Source organism: Physella acuta, unplaced genomic scaffold, assembly GCF_028476545.2.
Source record: "Physella acuta isolate Inbredline_101_S28 unplaced genomic scaffold, ASM2847654v3 ptg002143l, whole genome shotgun sequence".
Classification (NCBI taxonomy): domain Eukaryota; kingdom Metazoa; phylum Mollusca; class Gastropoda; family Physidae; genus Physella; species Physella acuta.
The window spans coordinates 172,500-188,533 of record NW_026733644.1 but is presented as its reverse complement, the minus strand read 5'-3'; the positions used below and the strand labels follow the sequence as shown (position 1 = coordinate 188,533).

The 16,034-nt window shown below is 39.7% G+C and overlaps 1 protein-coding gene across 1 annotated transcript; it reads right to left on the bottom strand.

Moving 5' to 3' along the window:
- Positions 1-850: 850 nt before the first annotated feature.
- LOC131932349 (transmembrane protein 26-like) lies at positions 851-15,296 on the bottom strand. Its single transcript, XM_059289252.1, has 4 exons — positions 15,099-15,296; positions 6,503-6,668; positions 3,486-3,695; positions 851-1,492 (listed from the first exon to the last, which is right to left on the bottom strand). Exons 1-4 carry the CDS (start codon positions 15,287-15,289, stop codon positions 851-853), a joined length of 1,209 nt encoding a protein of 402 aa, XP_059145235.1. The 5' UTR covers positions 15,290-15,296.
- Positions 15,297-16,034: the final 738 nt, after the last annotated feature.

The following is a 16,034-nucleotide window of genomic DNA, read 5'->3' as shown; positions in this document are numbered from 1 at the left end:
CTTTACATTAATAATTACAAGTAAGTCTACATCGTGACAACAAAAATGTATACGATAAAAATACATAATATTTGAATTCACTAGACCATTTTTTGAACTGTTGGTTGTACTAAAGAAACATGAACTTACAGTAAAACAATTTCTGATATTGAGTAGCCTGCTTCAGTGCTGGCTACTCAGATACCGTAAAACATTCCATTGATCGATCCCGATCAATATGTCTACAAAAGAGTTTCATTTTGATACGTTTTTGTCGCCCGATCAATATTTCGCCCCTTGCCAATCTAATAGTCAGATGAAGTTGTTTTATTTCCTTTTCAGAAATTGTGTTGTTTGATTGCAAACAACATGATACGGGCCTATTCTTGGAGCTCTTTGTATTTACGTTGACCTTGACCTAGTAATGCCTCAGTTTATAGATCAGGGTAACTAAAACATTCTAAGTTATTTAAATATTCGTTAAAACGAAACTATTGAACAGGATCATGTCGAAAATTCTGAATAAACTGTGTATTCCAGTGCCAAATATTTTTTTGAAAGACATGCATCACTTCTGGGCTTAACAACCGAATATAGGTCATCCTTGCCTCACTTTCGGTATCAAAACCGAATGTAGGTCATCCATGCTTCACTTCCGAGATTAAACAACCGAATGTAGGTCATCCATGCTTCACTTCCGAGATTAAACAACCGAATGTAGGTCATCCATGCTTCACTTCCGAGATTAAACAACCGAATGTAGGTCATCCATGCTTCACTTCCGGGATTAAACAACCGAATGTAGGTCATCCATACTTCACTTCCGGCATTAAACAACCGAATGTAGGTCATCCATGTTTCACATCCAGGATTAAACAACCGAATGTAGGTCATCCAACGTTCTGGCGACGTTGTAGTGGTTGTTGTTTTTCGTTGAGGCTGTGGCCCTGACGTCATAGATGTTATTGCACGAGCCGAAGGGTTTGTTGACGATGCGTGTGGATTTGTTACTTCCCCTGGTGCTGCACGTGCTCAGTGTGTTACTGGTGCTGAGCGAGATGGAATCGGCACCACGCCCCTTGTTCTGTCGTCTGACGTTCTGTTCAAAGATGGCCGGCGAGGAGCAGTACCTCGGCAGCATGTACCCAGCCGTGTCCTCCAACTCCGCGGCTTTTTTTCGCTCTATCTGCACGACGATGAGACGGTAGATGAGTAGAACGATGACGATGGTGTTCTTGCACGTGAAGAACATGTTCGTGTAGCTGAGCACGTTGTATTTGAATATGAGCAGCATTCGCAGCACGAGGAAGGGCAGGTCTTGCAGACATATAGAGATGATGATGCCGTACACATCCGGGTTACAGCAGCCGTCGTAGCCGGCGAGATGGCTGACCGGAACGAGGCCACTCCGGTCCCTCCTGACCCGCGTGGCGGTTAGAACCAGCGAGAACTGGATCAGGCTGAGAGACCAAATGCCGAGAATGACCATGCAAAGAAGTTCATTTTTGCTCACCTGCATGAAGGATTAAAACAAGGAGATATTTTAAAAAATGGATCAGTATAAAAGTATCGTCAATATTTACAAATAACACGAATCAATATTTATAAATATATTTGTTCTACTTAGCACACTTTAAATTTTAAATCGAGTGAACCTAAATTAACGAAGATTCAACCAGTAAGTTTTTATCAAACAATCATTGAGATAAACATTCAAAATAAACATAATATAAACTAACTCTGCCCTATACTTACTTATTTTCTTTCAGTGGCCATGTTTGATAAAAATATTTTCAAAGTTCTTTTTTTTTCAAATTGTAAGTTTATTTAAAGAATATATGCTCTGAATAAACCGCCAGTCCAAATACGAGAAAATAAAAATAGTTCAAGTCTCTAACAACATAGCATTTAAAACAGGGTTGGTGTAAACAGTTCCCTGGCTACAAAAGAAGCACATTTGGAGAAAGGTATCAATTTTTTGATGTGTTTTCCAAAGTGCGCAAAGAATGATGGATGAAGTTTGTTTACATTCTTTTAATTTTTTTTTTTTAAATGGGGGAACCTTTATAAAGAGTTCAATGTATCATACGTTGACGCTACCAAGTGGCTTTCATAATAAAATTATATTTTTTTCTTATTTTTGTTGCATCTTTATTGGAAACTTTAAAGTTTAACCTGCGTATTTTTGTAAGGTTTAAACATTCCTTCGAAGCGGTTAAAAAAAAGAAATATTTAAGATGTGTCTGATATAAGCCCACACAGACAGCCGTGCTAGAGCTGTATCGTGAAGACGTATCCAGGAATAACTGGTCGAAATATTTTTACATCATACAAAAAACACTTTACTAGTGGCATCGGACTATAAAAATACAAAAAAAAAAACAGTGGCATCGACCAATAAAATATACACTAAACTAATGTCAACGGCCTACAAAAATACTCTAAACAACTGGCATCGGCCTATAAAACTCTCGAGGTGGAGACAATTATTTTTAAAACGACACATTGTTGCACTGTGGTATTGAAACATACGATAATCAAAATCTTCAATGTTCATTGTTTGGCCTAAGAATTTTTTTTTTTTTACAAATTGGACGATACCTTAGTTTTGCCCCCCCCCCCACCCCCACTTCCATTGGCTTTCAAGCGGCCTCACCACAAGCCCTCCCGTGGCTACACCTCTGATCTCAGATAACGATGTACACAAATTAATGGCCCATGTCAACAATAACGAGCTGATCCATCTCATTAACCCGGCCGCTGCGGTTTGGCTGGTCGCTTTAACTATTATTTTATTTTTTACCGAGTTTAATATAATTAAATCAAATTCGCGACCATCATGAGTACAAAGTAAACCATACTGTTTATATCACAAGTAAAATGTAAACTATAAAGCAATCCATATCGAGTCTATCGCTAGTACAAAGTAATCAATACCCCTACTACCACCAGTACAAAGTGCCGCCACTATCACCAATACAAAGTAAACCATACCGCACCGACCATCAGTACACAATAAACCATACCGCTACTATCACCAGTACAAAGTAAACCATACCACTACTATCACCAGTACAAAGTAAACCATACCGCACCGACCATCAGTACACAATAAACCATACCGCTACTATCACCAGTACAAAGTAAACCATACCACTACTATCACCAGTACAAAGTAAACCATACCGCACCGACCATCAGTACACAATAAACCATACCGCTACTATCACCAGTACAAAGTAAACCATACCACTACTATCACCAGTACAAAGTAATCAATATCAAGTCTATCGACAGTACGAAGTAACCCATACAGCTACTATCACCAGTACAAAGTAAACCATACCACCCCGACCACTAGTACAAAGTAAACCATACCACCCCGACCACTAGTACAAAGTAAACCATACCGCCCCTACCACCAGTACAAAGTAAACCATACCGCCCCGACCACCAGTACAAAGTAAACCATACCGCTACTATCACCAGTACAAAGTAAACCATACCGTCTCCTCCTTGAAAGCCTCAAAGAATTCGACAATGTCCGCAGCCGTGCCGATGTAGACCAGCAGTAGCTGTGACAGCTGGTCGTGGGTCAGCTTGCCCTTGGGCAGGAACCAGCGGCCCAGGATCAGGATCAGCAGCAGCAGTTGTTCCAGGGTTCGGATCCACTCGTCAGACGACAGCCTGATGGGAATGCCGATGGTGATTTGGACCTTCAGAAAGAAAATGTTGGGGATTTTAACTTAAGCGGCGTTTGTTGTATGGCATTTGTTAAAATACATTTGTTATCAGACATTAATTGTTGTATAACATTTGTTGTATGGCATGTTTTGTATGGCATGTTTTGTATGATAACTATTGTATTACAATTATTTATAACATTTGTTATATGACATTTGTTGTATGGCATGTGTTGTATGACATTAAAATACTGTAACAAAAGACATTAAATACACGAACGCTAATTTTCTGAACTACATTCTCAACAGTTGTAAGCTTAGATGCTACCATAATTAGTATGTGACACATATTAGAGAAATAAAATAGATGAAATTGTTCTCTAGCCGTGAACCAAATGCCCTAGTGTACACACATGTACAAAAACCATTGCAACACGACATAATTAATCTTCCAGATTTTCGCATTAAAGCGTTTTTTTTTTCTAATCCAGGCTGTACTACAACATTTTTAATAACATATTTATTCTTCCAATATTTTTCGAGCTATTTCCAGAGCGCGCGCTGGATGATAATTACCGTTGATACTGACGTCACACCGGCGCGTGCTGCACCAAACGATGCGAGACAACTCCGACGATCTAGCAACATAAACATCTGCTCTAAGCAGGTTTTTTTTTTAATTTTATTTTTACACCAAGAAATAACAATTTGACGGAAATTTCTGGCTCGGAAATGTAAATTAGCTTTAACATGCTCGGAGTAAAAAATTATTTATTTAAACACTATATTTGAAAGTCGTGAACGATGTTCGTATCCAAGTTATTTCCACCTGGATTGGATTAAAAGCGGAGTAATAATATACAAAAGTATTTGCAGGCGCAAACTTCAAGTCCGAAAATTATTTATTCTAAGGACCTCATTTTACTCAAGATTGTGCACTAGTCTATACTAGGCATGCTGCCCAGCTTCGCTTAGGCTTTCAAAAACATTGAGAATTTGAATGCTTAATTAATTCGCCCGAGGGTCGGTCTACGACCTCAGGAGTTATGAAGAGGTTCCTACGTGGACAATTTTTTTTCGATTTATAGCTCATATAAGGCGCCGGTCAGTCGAGGTCTGTTTTGACCCCCTCATCGTAGACCTTTAGGCCAACCGGCACCGGCCCCCGTGTTCTGTCGCCCCAAGGCAAAATCCTGCCAAATTTGAAGCGCCTGCGGCGCCGGGAAGTGCCCGATGTCGGGCATCCGACAACTTTGCTTCATATATTATAGAGATTAGCAAATTGCATAGATAAACAAAGATTTCCAAAGTAGTTCTTCTCTTTATAGTCTAAAATAGGAAGATTCACATAAAAAAAAAAAAAATTAGGTTTGACTTGGTGTGTCTTGATCCAGCACCACCTGTCTGGTATCAAGTACACTATCATCTCAGCTAATTTAAAATGTGGAGAATAAAAGAAGTGTTTAAAAAAATAACTTAAACGAATATGCCTATTTTTCAAATTATTTTTTTTACCCAAAATTAGCCAGTTTCATTGCTAAACAAACAAAAATTTCTATAAAATATTTAAGTCCTGAAAAAGTTTATTATAGAAATTTATTTTTGGAATAGATTCTACAGTAGATAGAGCCTAAATCTAGATCTAGAATAGATCTTAGCGACGTAGCGTAGATTTAGATCTAGTCTAGATCTAGAATCTCTAGATCTAGAACCCAAATAGATAAAATAATTTTTTTAAGTTTAGGCCGAGAATATCGTATTGTGTAGTCTACATTTCATAGCGTACATAGCTCTAAATCATATTTGAATGAAATAGTTCATTTTAAAAAATTCTAAACTCGGAAGATGACGTCATCAGTTTCGTGCTCTTGTTTTAGTGTGTTAGTGTAAACAATAAGCGACTTCATTGTTAAATGCATTCTTGTCCCAAGTTTATACACTTTTCCGGTTGCATAAATAATACTGTTTCTCTACATTCGAATACGCCTTTATTTTTTATTTTTCTTCTTTAAATAAAATTGTGGTTATACATTTAAAACATCTAACATATTATTTTCAACAAAAGTCCGTAAAAAGTTCTTCATATATCGCTGCCGATTCTGACGTGATGTCCGGCGAAAATATTTTGCGGACAGAGAGAGAGAAGTGCGCACATGGGGAATTATATATTAGGATTAAACTTAAATAATTCAAATTATATAAGCTCGGAAATTGCAATATTTTAAAGTAGAATTTCAAATGAGAAAATTTTATTTTTACACACGTATGCCTTCAGATCTACGCATAGAGTTTCTATTTTATATTTTAACATTTCAAATATTTTTAAATATAGGGACACGCCTCATTCATTCCGTCCCTCCTTCTCTCACTACTTCTCTCCCTCCTTCTCTCCCTCCTTCTCTCACTACTTCTCTCACTACTTCTCTCACTACTTCTCTTCCTCCTTCTCTCACTACTTCTCTCACTTCTTCTCTCACTACTTCTCTCACTACTTCTCTCACTACTTCTCTCACTACTTCTCTCACTACTTCTCTCCCTCCTTCTCTCACTACTTCTCTCACTGCTTCTCTGCCTACTTCTCCCTTATAAAGCCACATCAAACATTTATTGTGCAGAATCAAAGTGGGATTCAAACAAACAAACCTGCCCTGACTATTAAACCTAGAAAAGAATAACCAAATCCATTTCTACCCCCGACTAAATGTTCCCATCAATATGTTTCCCAAAATGAAAAAAAAAACACTGTTTAATATTTTTCTTTTCTTTAAAAGGAAAAACGCTATAAATCTCACATTAATAGTGTTAACTATAAAATGTGTTTAAAATTAAAATTTTTTTACCCCTAAGGGAGAACCTAAGTCAGCTGTCAGCTCCTCTTTTGTTGCGTTTCTTGCTGTCTCTGCGGCACTGTAGTTGGACTGCAGCCTCTTCTCCAGCTCGTGTAGTTCCAGGAACCAAATGGTCGGAACTATACACATCAGGTAGATGAACACACTAGGGCAGAACCTGTAAGTAGGAGACACATCAGGTAGATGAACACACTCGGACAGAACCTGTAAGAAAAGGTGGGACACATCAGGTAGATGAACACACTAGGGCAGAACCTGTAAGTATGGGAACACATCAGGTAGATGAACACACTAGGGCACAACCTGTAAGAAAAGGTGTGGACACATCAGGTAGATGAACACACTAGGGCAGAACCTGTAAGAAAAGGTGGGGGACACATCAGGTAGATGAACACACTAGGGCAAAACCTGTAAGAAAAGGTCGGGACACATCAGGTACATGAACACACTAGGGCAGAACCTGTAAGAAAAGGTGGGGGACACATCAGGTAGATGAACACACTAGGGCAGAACCTGTAGGAAAAGGTGGGGGACACATCAGGTAGATGAACACACTAGGGCAGAACCTGTAAGAAAAGGTGGGGGGGGGGGCTATACACGTCAGGTAGATGAACACACTAGGGCAGAACCTGCAAGTAGGAGACACATCAGGTAGATGAACACACTAGGACAGAACCTGTAAGAAAAGGTGGGGGACGCATCAGGTAGATGAACACACTAGGGCAGAACCTGTAATAAAAGGTGGGGGACGCATCAGGTAGATGAACACACTAGGGCAGAACCTGTAAGAAAAGGTGGGGGACGCATCAGGTAGATGAACACACTAGGACAGAACCTGTAAGAAAAGGTGGGGGACGCATCAGGTAGATGAACACACTAGGGCAGAACCTGTAAGAAAAGGTGGGGACACATCAGGTAGATGAACACACTAGGGCAGAACCTGTAAGAAAACGTGGGGGACACATCAGGTTGATGAACACACTAGGACAGAACCTGTAAGAAAAGGTCGGGACACATCAGGTTGATGAACACACTAGGACAGAACCTGTAAGTAGGAGACACATCAGGTAGATAAACACACTAGGGCAGAACTTGTAAGAAAAGGTGGGACACATCAGGTAGATGAACACACTAGGGCAGAAACTGTAAGTAGGGGACACATCAGGTAGATAAACACACTAGGGCAGAACCTGTAAGAAAAGGTGGGGACACATCAGAAAGATGAACACACTAGGGCAGAAACTGTAAGTAGGGGACACATCAGGTAGATAAACACACTAGGGCAGAACCTGTAAGAAAAGGTGGGGACACATCAGGTACATGAACACACTAGGACAGAACCTGTAAGAAAAGTTGGGGGACTATACACATCAGGTAGATGAACACATTAGGACAGAACCTGTAAGTAGGAGACACATCAGGTAGATGAACACACTAGGGCAGAACCTGTAAGAAAAGGTGGGGGACTATACACATCAGGTAGATGAACACATTAGGGCAGAACCTGTAAGAAAAGGTGGGGACACATCAGGTAGATGAACACACTAGGGCAGAACCTGTAAGAAAAGGTGGGGACACATCAGGTAGATGAACACAACAGGGCAGAACCTGTAAGAAAAGGTGTAGACACATCAGGTAGATGAACACACCAGGGCAGAACCTGTAAGAAAAGGTGTAGACACAGCAGGTAGATGAACACACTAGGACAGAACCTGTAAGGAAAGGTGGGGACACATCAGGTAGATGAACACACTAGGGCAGAACCTGTAAGAAAAGGTGGGGACACATCAGGTAGATGAACACACTAAGGCAGAACCTGTAAGAAAATGTGGGGGACACATCAGGTAGATGAACACACTAGGACAGAACCTGTAAGTAGGAGACACATCAGGTAGATGAACACACTAGGGCAGAACCTGTAAGAAAAGGTGGGGGACTATACACATCAGGTAGATGAACACACTAGGGCAGAACCTGTAAGAAAAGGTGGGGACACATCAGGTAGATGAACACACTAAGGCAGAACCTGTAAGAAAATGTGGGGGACACATCAGGTAGATGAACACACTAGGACAGAACCTGTAAGTAGGAGACACATCAGGTAGATGAACACACTAGGGCAGAACCTGTAAGAAAAGGTGGGGGACTATACACATCAGGTAGATGAACACACTAGGGCAGAACCTGTAAGAAAATTTGGGGGACACATCAGGTAGATGAACACACTAGGACAGAACCTGTAAGAAAAGATGGGGGACTATACACATCAGGTAAATGAATACACTAACACAGAACCTGTAAAAAAAATGGGGGCGTCACACATGCTTTGAACAAAATTGAGGTGTTTAAATAAAGTCTTTTATGCCTATTCAAAATTTAAGAAGACAAGTCGTCAATAAAAAAGAACAAAAATCTGTGTAAAATATTACATAAACAAGTTTTACTAAACGATTGTTTATGTAACAGAAACGAGTGTTTACCAAAAACAATTTAAAAAAAAAATTAAAACCAAAAAAATTGTTTGTATAACCTCACTGTTTTGAGAGAGCTAATGAAGAATGAACTCCCAAAACAATAAAAGCTGTTATTTCTTGTGTGTAATTATGGCCCCTGTTACTAAATTGCCTCCCCTGTTTCAGAGAGTAACTCGAAGACGTAATGAAGGGAAACGGATCAGGGGCAATAACCGAAGCAGACATTTGAGACGAACCCAACACAGGGGCAATAACTGTTAGAACGCGATATCGCAATTTCGGTGGCTTTTATTTGCATTGAGTTTTGTGTCTGTGTTGTGAACGGCAGACTGGGAAAATCCGGAACAATTCTTGCCAAGGGTGTGTGGAAAATGTCGAACAAAGGCAAAACAAATCAAGTGTTGGAGGTTATGAGTTGAATTCACGGCCAATCAACAGTTGCCGCATGCGCCACGTTCAGGGTTTTTTTTTTAAAAATTTCTCCGAATGAGGGGAGGGGGCATTTAAAATTATACTGGGGGGGGGGGTGGAACACTGGTTAAAGTAGATATTTTCTATATAAATAGTTATTTTTCGTCTTGGGTAAGGGGGCGGGGAGGGTGGGGGAAGGAATGTGGACGTGTGCCCTCCAAACTCCAAACCGGAGTGACTGAAAGCAATTTCTCTTATGGATTGAGTCATTTATACCAGGAGACGAAGCCTGTAATTTGTGGATGGTGCTGGCTACTTTATATTTTGTAGTACTAGCTCTAAACTTTATAAACATTAGCGTTAACTCTAATAGTTTTATAGAAAGACGCTAGCTCTTAAAAAAAAGTCCTAAATCTAAAACGTACCACTTTCTCAAAGTAAAACACTAAGATTTGTGACATTGAATTATTTTTTTCCTATTTGGCTGAAACATTTTTTTTTAACTTTAATCTAAGCAATTTTACGTCTTATATTGTAGCTAGCAGCCAGTTTTCTAGAGTTTAAACTTGCAATACTCTAAGTAAAACTTCGACATCAGCAAACAAACTATCAGAGTGTCAAAGCTCATGGTTGCTAAACCGAAATGTCCTGAGTTCGAATCCCCGAACAGATAAGATACGATAGTTGGGATAGCATCCCATACAGTTAAGAAAACTCCGAAAATCAAACAACTTCTGCGTTGTAGTTCCTTTTTTTTTTGGAAATTCCGTCCAACATTTAAGAACGAAGAAGAAGAAGAGTGTAAAAATAAAATAAAGGTGCATGTCTTACACCGTGGATGGATGCGAAGGGTGGGGATGTGGGTGGGGTGGAGCGGGATGGATCCATTCAAGATCTAGGTTGGAAAGGTAAGCTGTAATAAATTACCCACAGGCCAATCTAGGTTGGAAAGGTAAGCTGTAATAAATTACCCACAGCTCAATCTAGGTTGGAAAGGTAAGCTGTAATAAATTACCCACAGGCCAATTACTGCAAGCTCCGATTGCTGGCTGATAAGTGCCACGGCAGATAATGAGCAAGGGAGTGTTCGCTGACCCGCGGGTCGTTCACTGCTCCGCCAGGCTACAGTTTAAATTCTATCGGCACATAGGAGTGTTCGCAGAACTGAACCGCGGGTCGTTTACGGTCCGTTAGGCTACAGTTTAAATTCTATCGACACATAGGAGTGTTCGAACTTTGACTTAGTATCGTTTCAGTTAGGTAAAAGAAACTACATATAGTAGGCCTATATGTTTGTTCTTATAGCAGTACGTTACGCTTTTTCCGATTTCTCAAAATAATATCATTTCTTTTTGACCGATTTATTTCAAACTTTTCACTCAATGACAATGAAATGTGAGATAAAATTTGACTTAATTAGATGTTAATTGAACTTTTTTTTTTAAATTATCAATATTAATCAATATTTCACGCAATTCTTAGTTACCTAAAAATTTAAAATGTTTTTAAACTAAATTATCTGCCTCTAATAGCCGTCACTAAACCCGGCTCTACGATTGTAAACATTTAGCGTGAACCACAGCTCACCAGACCATATGGGGGTGGGGGTGGTAGGGATATGCTTAGAGAGGAAGAGAGGGGGCTGCTAGGCGCGTTTACAGCTTGGTGTTTTCTAGGATATCCAAGAAGAGAATTATATATATAGATGCGCTTTTAGTGAACGGGGGGGGGGGGGTAGTGGAAATAACTGTGGGTGGAGTTTTGTGGGTGTATTTTCTACTGGAGGGGGTCGAGGGGGTGTGGGTGGGCTGCTCGAGCATGTAAATCTTATGTCTGACTCTAAATTGACATTAATCACTTTATGTGCAGGTGACTAGCTGTTTAGGGCGGAGTTTGTGAAATAAAAGCACCAACATTTTTACACGAGTTTTAATTTTAAACAGTTACAACTCTTTTGATAGATTTAGAATTCAGCAAACACTTTAAAAAGTGAAAGCAACTTTATGTAAAGTGCACTTAGTTGTGATGTTTTAACAATCTAATTGTACGTTTCAAGATCAACCAATCAAAAGCTTAGATCGTGTTTCCCTTAACATTTTAATCTGCGCATTTCGCTTCATTAGTTGCATTAGCGCGGTTAAAGTGTTTAACCCTCAATCACCCAACTCTATCGTAACTCTCAGTTAAATCCTTTAACCCTTATTCGCCCGTCCTATCGCGACTATCTCTTCAAGTCTTTAACCCCTATTCACCCACTTTATCATAACACTCATCGACAATAAAACGCCATGACCTACGAAAACTACGAGTCAATGAAGTTAGAAAAGTGGAGGCTACTCTAAATTTTAATGAGGGGGCGCTGTTTTCTTCCAGCGCGTGGTAAACACAATCGTATCAGTACTGATGCACCGCCTGCACACAATCAGTGAATGGCTAATTTTATAAATAGATTACGTTTTGGTTCCCACGCAACCAGGGCGGCTAGTGGTTCTCAAAATGTGCTCATTGTTGCAGGTGGTAGTCTGTGAATTCATGCAAGAAAAACTACGATCGTTCAAACATTTTAAAAAATTTCTTGGCGGTTGTAAGTAGTAGGTTAAGAGAAAATAGGCTTGCAGTGTTATTTGGATAACAAGACATGTATACATTAATTCTGGTCAAACTATTCAGGGATCCAGGGAATAGGACGGAGTGGTCGGGTGGTAGACCTCACGACTGCTAACCTGAAAGTCTCGAGATCGGATCCAGGGCTCAAGTCTGTAATACGTCCCTGAGTATATCCAGCTTAGATGGGCACATGACTCACGTGAGGGAAACAAATTCGGCTTGGCATAGTGCTGACCACACTATTCTCTTGTATGCCGTGGCCACTGAAACAGAAATCTACTTCATCTGCACCATGTATCTTGGGCAGGAACGTGAACAGACGATGATGATTCAGGGAGCGTCACATGATGTTATATTAAATCTGATATTTAAAAAATAATGGAAACTGCCTGAGTTCGGATACCATATCTATATTACGCCATCCCCTATTTCACATCAGTATATAATTAACTGACGTAAATTAACAAGACGGACTACTTGCATACATTCTTTAAGCCGCATACAGCCACACAGCCGTATGTACATATTGAGCCGCATACAGTTATAGGGCCGTGTGTACATGTTGAGCCGCATGCAGCCGTGTAGCCACATATTGTCGACCACTGAATTAGGGCACCACATGGAATTAGTTGTGAGTAGATTACCGTAATGAAGCACATATTAAATGTTGACCCTGTTATTGGTTGGCTTACATATTAGATGGTCGCCTTGTTACTGGTTAATTGTGTTCGCGTTAGGCTTTCATCTTAAACATTTAGCACTGTAGCGTTGTAGAATCCACACAGTGAGATCAAAATGTATTTAGTGTGACAAAGATATCAGTATTTTAGATTTTAGTTTCACTGAAATCACATGAAAATACACTGTTTATGACCCGAAAATAATAAAGCCAAAACAACTTTTATTATTATTTTTTTTTAAATTTTAGCTTTCAAGTATGCGTTGTTTATGGGATAATGTATTCACGATGCTATCGGTATTTTACACACCGTTATACGCACGCTAAATCAATCTCCGTGATTTTAATCTCAAAGAGGAAGGAACGACTAGAAAAACGCCAGACAGAATTTACGCATTTCGCACTGGGTAAATTGCCGAGTTTTTAAACTCCCTGTGATTAAATCATCAGCTGTTGTGTCGGTTCTCAAGCGACCTTGACCTTTCAGCCAAAACACTTGGGGTTTTAAGGCACTGAGGTTAGATTGATGGCAGTAAATAAAATAAAGCCTCCGCCATTCTTTCTTTTTTTAAAATTATTTGAAGTGCTGGTTTTTCTGTGTAACTAATAATAACATATCAACCTTATTTTGAGGCTGGATTTATTCAGTTGCGTTGGTGCACATTTGTGAGTTAAATCAGGCCTATTGCAGCGATGAGATTACAAATCTATGATTGCACTACACATAAACAATCACAGAGACAAAATTTCTTATGTATAGCTCGACAATATACATTGATTTAAACCAGGGGTCTCCAAACTTTTCAGTCCGAGGGCCGCATTAAATATCAAATTTCTGTTCGGGGGCCAGTTTCTTCCAGGGATGTTTTTGATTTTTCTGGGCAAAGTTCCTCATCATCACAAACTAACGGTTTTCCCGTGGACAAAAAGATCTCCGCGGGCCGGATGAGAGGACTTCGCGGGCCGCATCCGGCCCGCGGGCCGTAGTTTGGAGACCCTTGATTTAAACAAAACATGCGTCTCCCTCCCTATCCTAGACCCAATTTAGGATACGCCTTAAATTTTAACCGGGAAATGTTCATGAGCCATCAGATCTAAATGTGTAGCTAACTTAGTGGTATAATTTTAACATCAAGAGGAGGATGGATAAAATGGGCGTCGATTTTCTCAAAATATTTAGTTGCCAGAAAAAAAATTCTCTACACCCCTAAAATGACGAGCTTATACACCCCTAAAATGACGAGCTTATACACCCCTACAATGACGAGCTTATACACCCCTAAAATGACGAGCTTATACACCCCTACAGTGAGAGCTCATACACCCCTACAATGATGACCTTATACACCCCTACAGTGATAGCATATACACCCCTACGCTCGTGTTTTTAAATGCACGTGCTTTCAAATGCACGTGCACTCGTTTAATCCAAAACCTTGCGCTATGTTGCACTTTTTGCCGCAGTTTAAAAAATCCATCCACGGGCGTTGCGCTAATACCTTCTGCACTTTCAGTTTTATAACGAAACCTGTCTTTAATCTTCCCCCCCAGCCCGGCCCTTCTCCCCGTACGTGAAGATTGGTCCCAGGTATTTCATTTTTAGCCAAGTGATTTTTAATTTGTTTTTATAGCGTCAGACATTAGACGGATCTGCGTGAAGTTGGAAGACTCGACTTCGCTGTTTTTTTTTATTCTAAAATATTACAAAACTAGCCGTACCGACCAGGCTTGGCATGGGCAGAAAGGTAAAAAGAAAAGTTTAGGATTTACTACAATTGCTATGATTGACCCAAGACGTTTTGAAAAAAAAATTAAAACATTTATCTGTTCATAAATTTAGTTATATATAAGTTAATGGGACATTTAAAACATGATTACATTGATACAAATTCTTATTTTATAAGAATATTACATTTTTACTACTACCATAACAACTATGTATGTAAACAATGAATTTTGTTTACGCAATCATAGAAATTCAATTAAATAAACAAACCCTACTCTATCACTAATAATAAGACAATGCGATGCACTGAAAAGCACTGCATGGTGCGATGTTTATTTTTATGGTTCCAAAATCTATAGCAGGGGTCTCCAAACTTTTCAGTCCGAGGGCCGCATTAACTATCAAATTTCAGTTCGGGGGCCAGTTTCTTCTTGATCTTTCTGGGCAAATTCCTCAGCCATCACCAACAAACGTTTTTTCCGTGGACAAAAAGATCTCCGCGGGCCGGATGAGAGGACATCGCGGGCCGCATCCGGCCCGCGGGCCGTAGTTTGGAGACCCCTGATCTATAGCAATGACGGACTGACACACTACCACCAGCGTTATATTATAGATTTAATTTAATATGATTGTGTTTGTGTATGAGTACGTGTACAGTTACTCATTACATTATGTGTATGTGTAGCTTACCATTTCCACTCTTGTCCAGCTTTCTTACACAACGTGACCGTCATCTCGATCAGGAGGATGCACAGAACGAGACCTAGATACCAGTATTTCTGTTCTTTTGTTGCTAAGGTCAGCCGCCATATTGAAATCAGCCCATGCGCAGTGAACATCAGCCTGACTGCTATGGCTCGGCCTACAGAAAGATAGCCCATCGCTTCACACTAGTTGACCTGAAATGGTAAGAACATTGTTTATAAGCATTAAAAATGTATAACTCGACTCATCTTATTATGTACATTTTATAGCATAAATAAATAATTTATGAGACCCTATACATTATATCTGCATCGTGGTGATTACATGTACCAGTAAATTAAAAATACGTAATGACTGATGTTGATTATGTACTATGTGTTATCATTAGTTTTTGTCTTGGTATGTGTCTATTAAATGTATAGCTAGCATTATAACAGCTTTGAGTCTATTTATGTATAGTAAAAAAATTCATAGGTATGATTTTACTGTACGTCTAGCTGACGATAATCTTTTATAGAGAATAATTATAGAGAACTGTGACGTGAACGACGTGATTGAGCCACGTGACACAAATCACGTGGATCACACTAACACCACACCCTACCACAGTGGCGATGCAGGGCGGATTTAGACGGGGTTCGGTGTGTCAACAAACTCTATTTGGTGTTTTTAAAACAAGACCAACACAAAAATACGTTTCTTTTTATTGTTATTTAACTTAATTAAGTAGAGTTACTGTTTATAACACACGTGTTTTGGCCTCGGCAAATAAACGGATAATGTTGTCAGCACTAAGCCCAGCCGGTTTTACTTTCCCCAACGTAAGTCAGGTACCCATCAGAGCTGGGGGACTCAGGGACGCCCTACAGTATGAGTACTAAGTGAGATCCGAACTCGAGACCTTCTGGCGAGCAGCCAAAT

Bases quoted from the DNA above. Each gene is read 5' to 3' on its own strand.
- LOC131932349 (XM_059289252.1), bottom strand. From the start codon at position 15,289: ATGGGCTATCTTTCTGTAGGCCGAGCCATAGCAGTCAGGCTGATGTTC. The intron at 6,669-15,098 runs GTAAGCTACACA...TCCTACTTACAG, and splicing joins GCTGGACAAGAGTGGAAATG to GTTCTGCCCTAGTGTGTTCA. The intron at 1,493-3,485 runs GTATGGTTTACT...TCCTTCATGCAG, and splicing joins AGGCTTTCAAGGAGGAGACG to GTGAGCAAAAATGAACTTCT.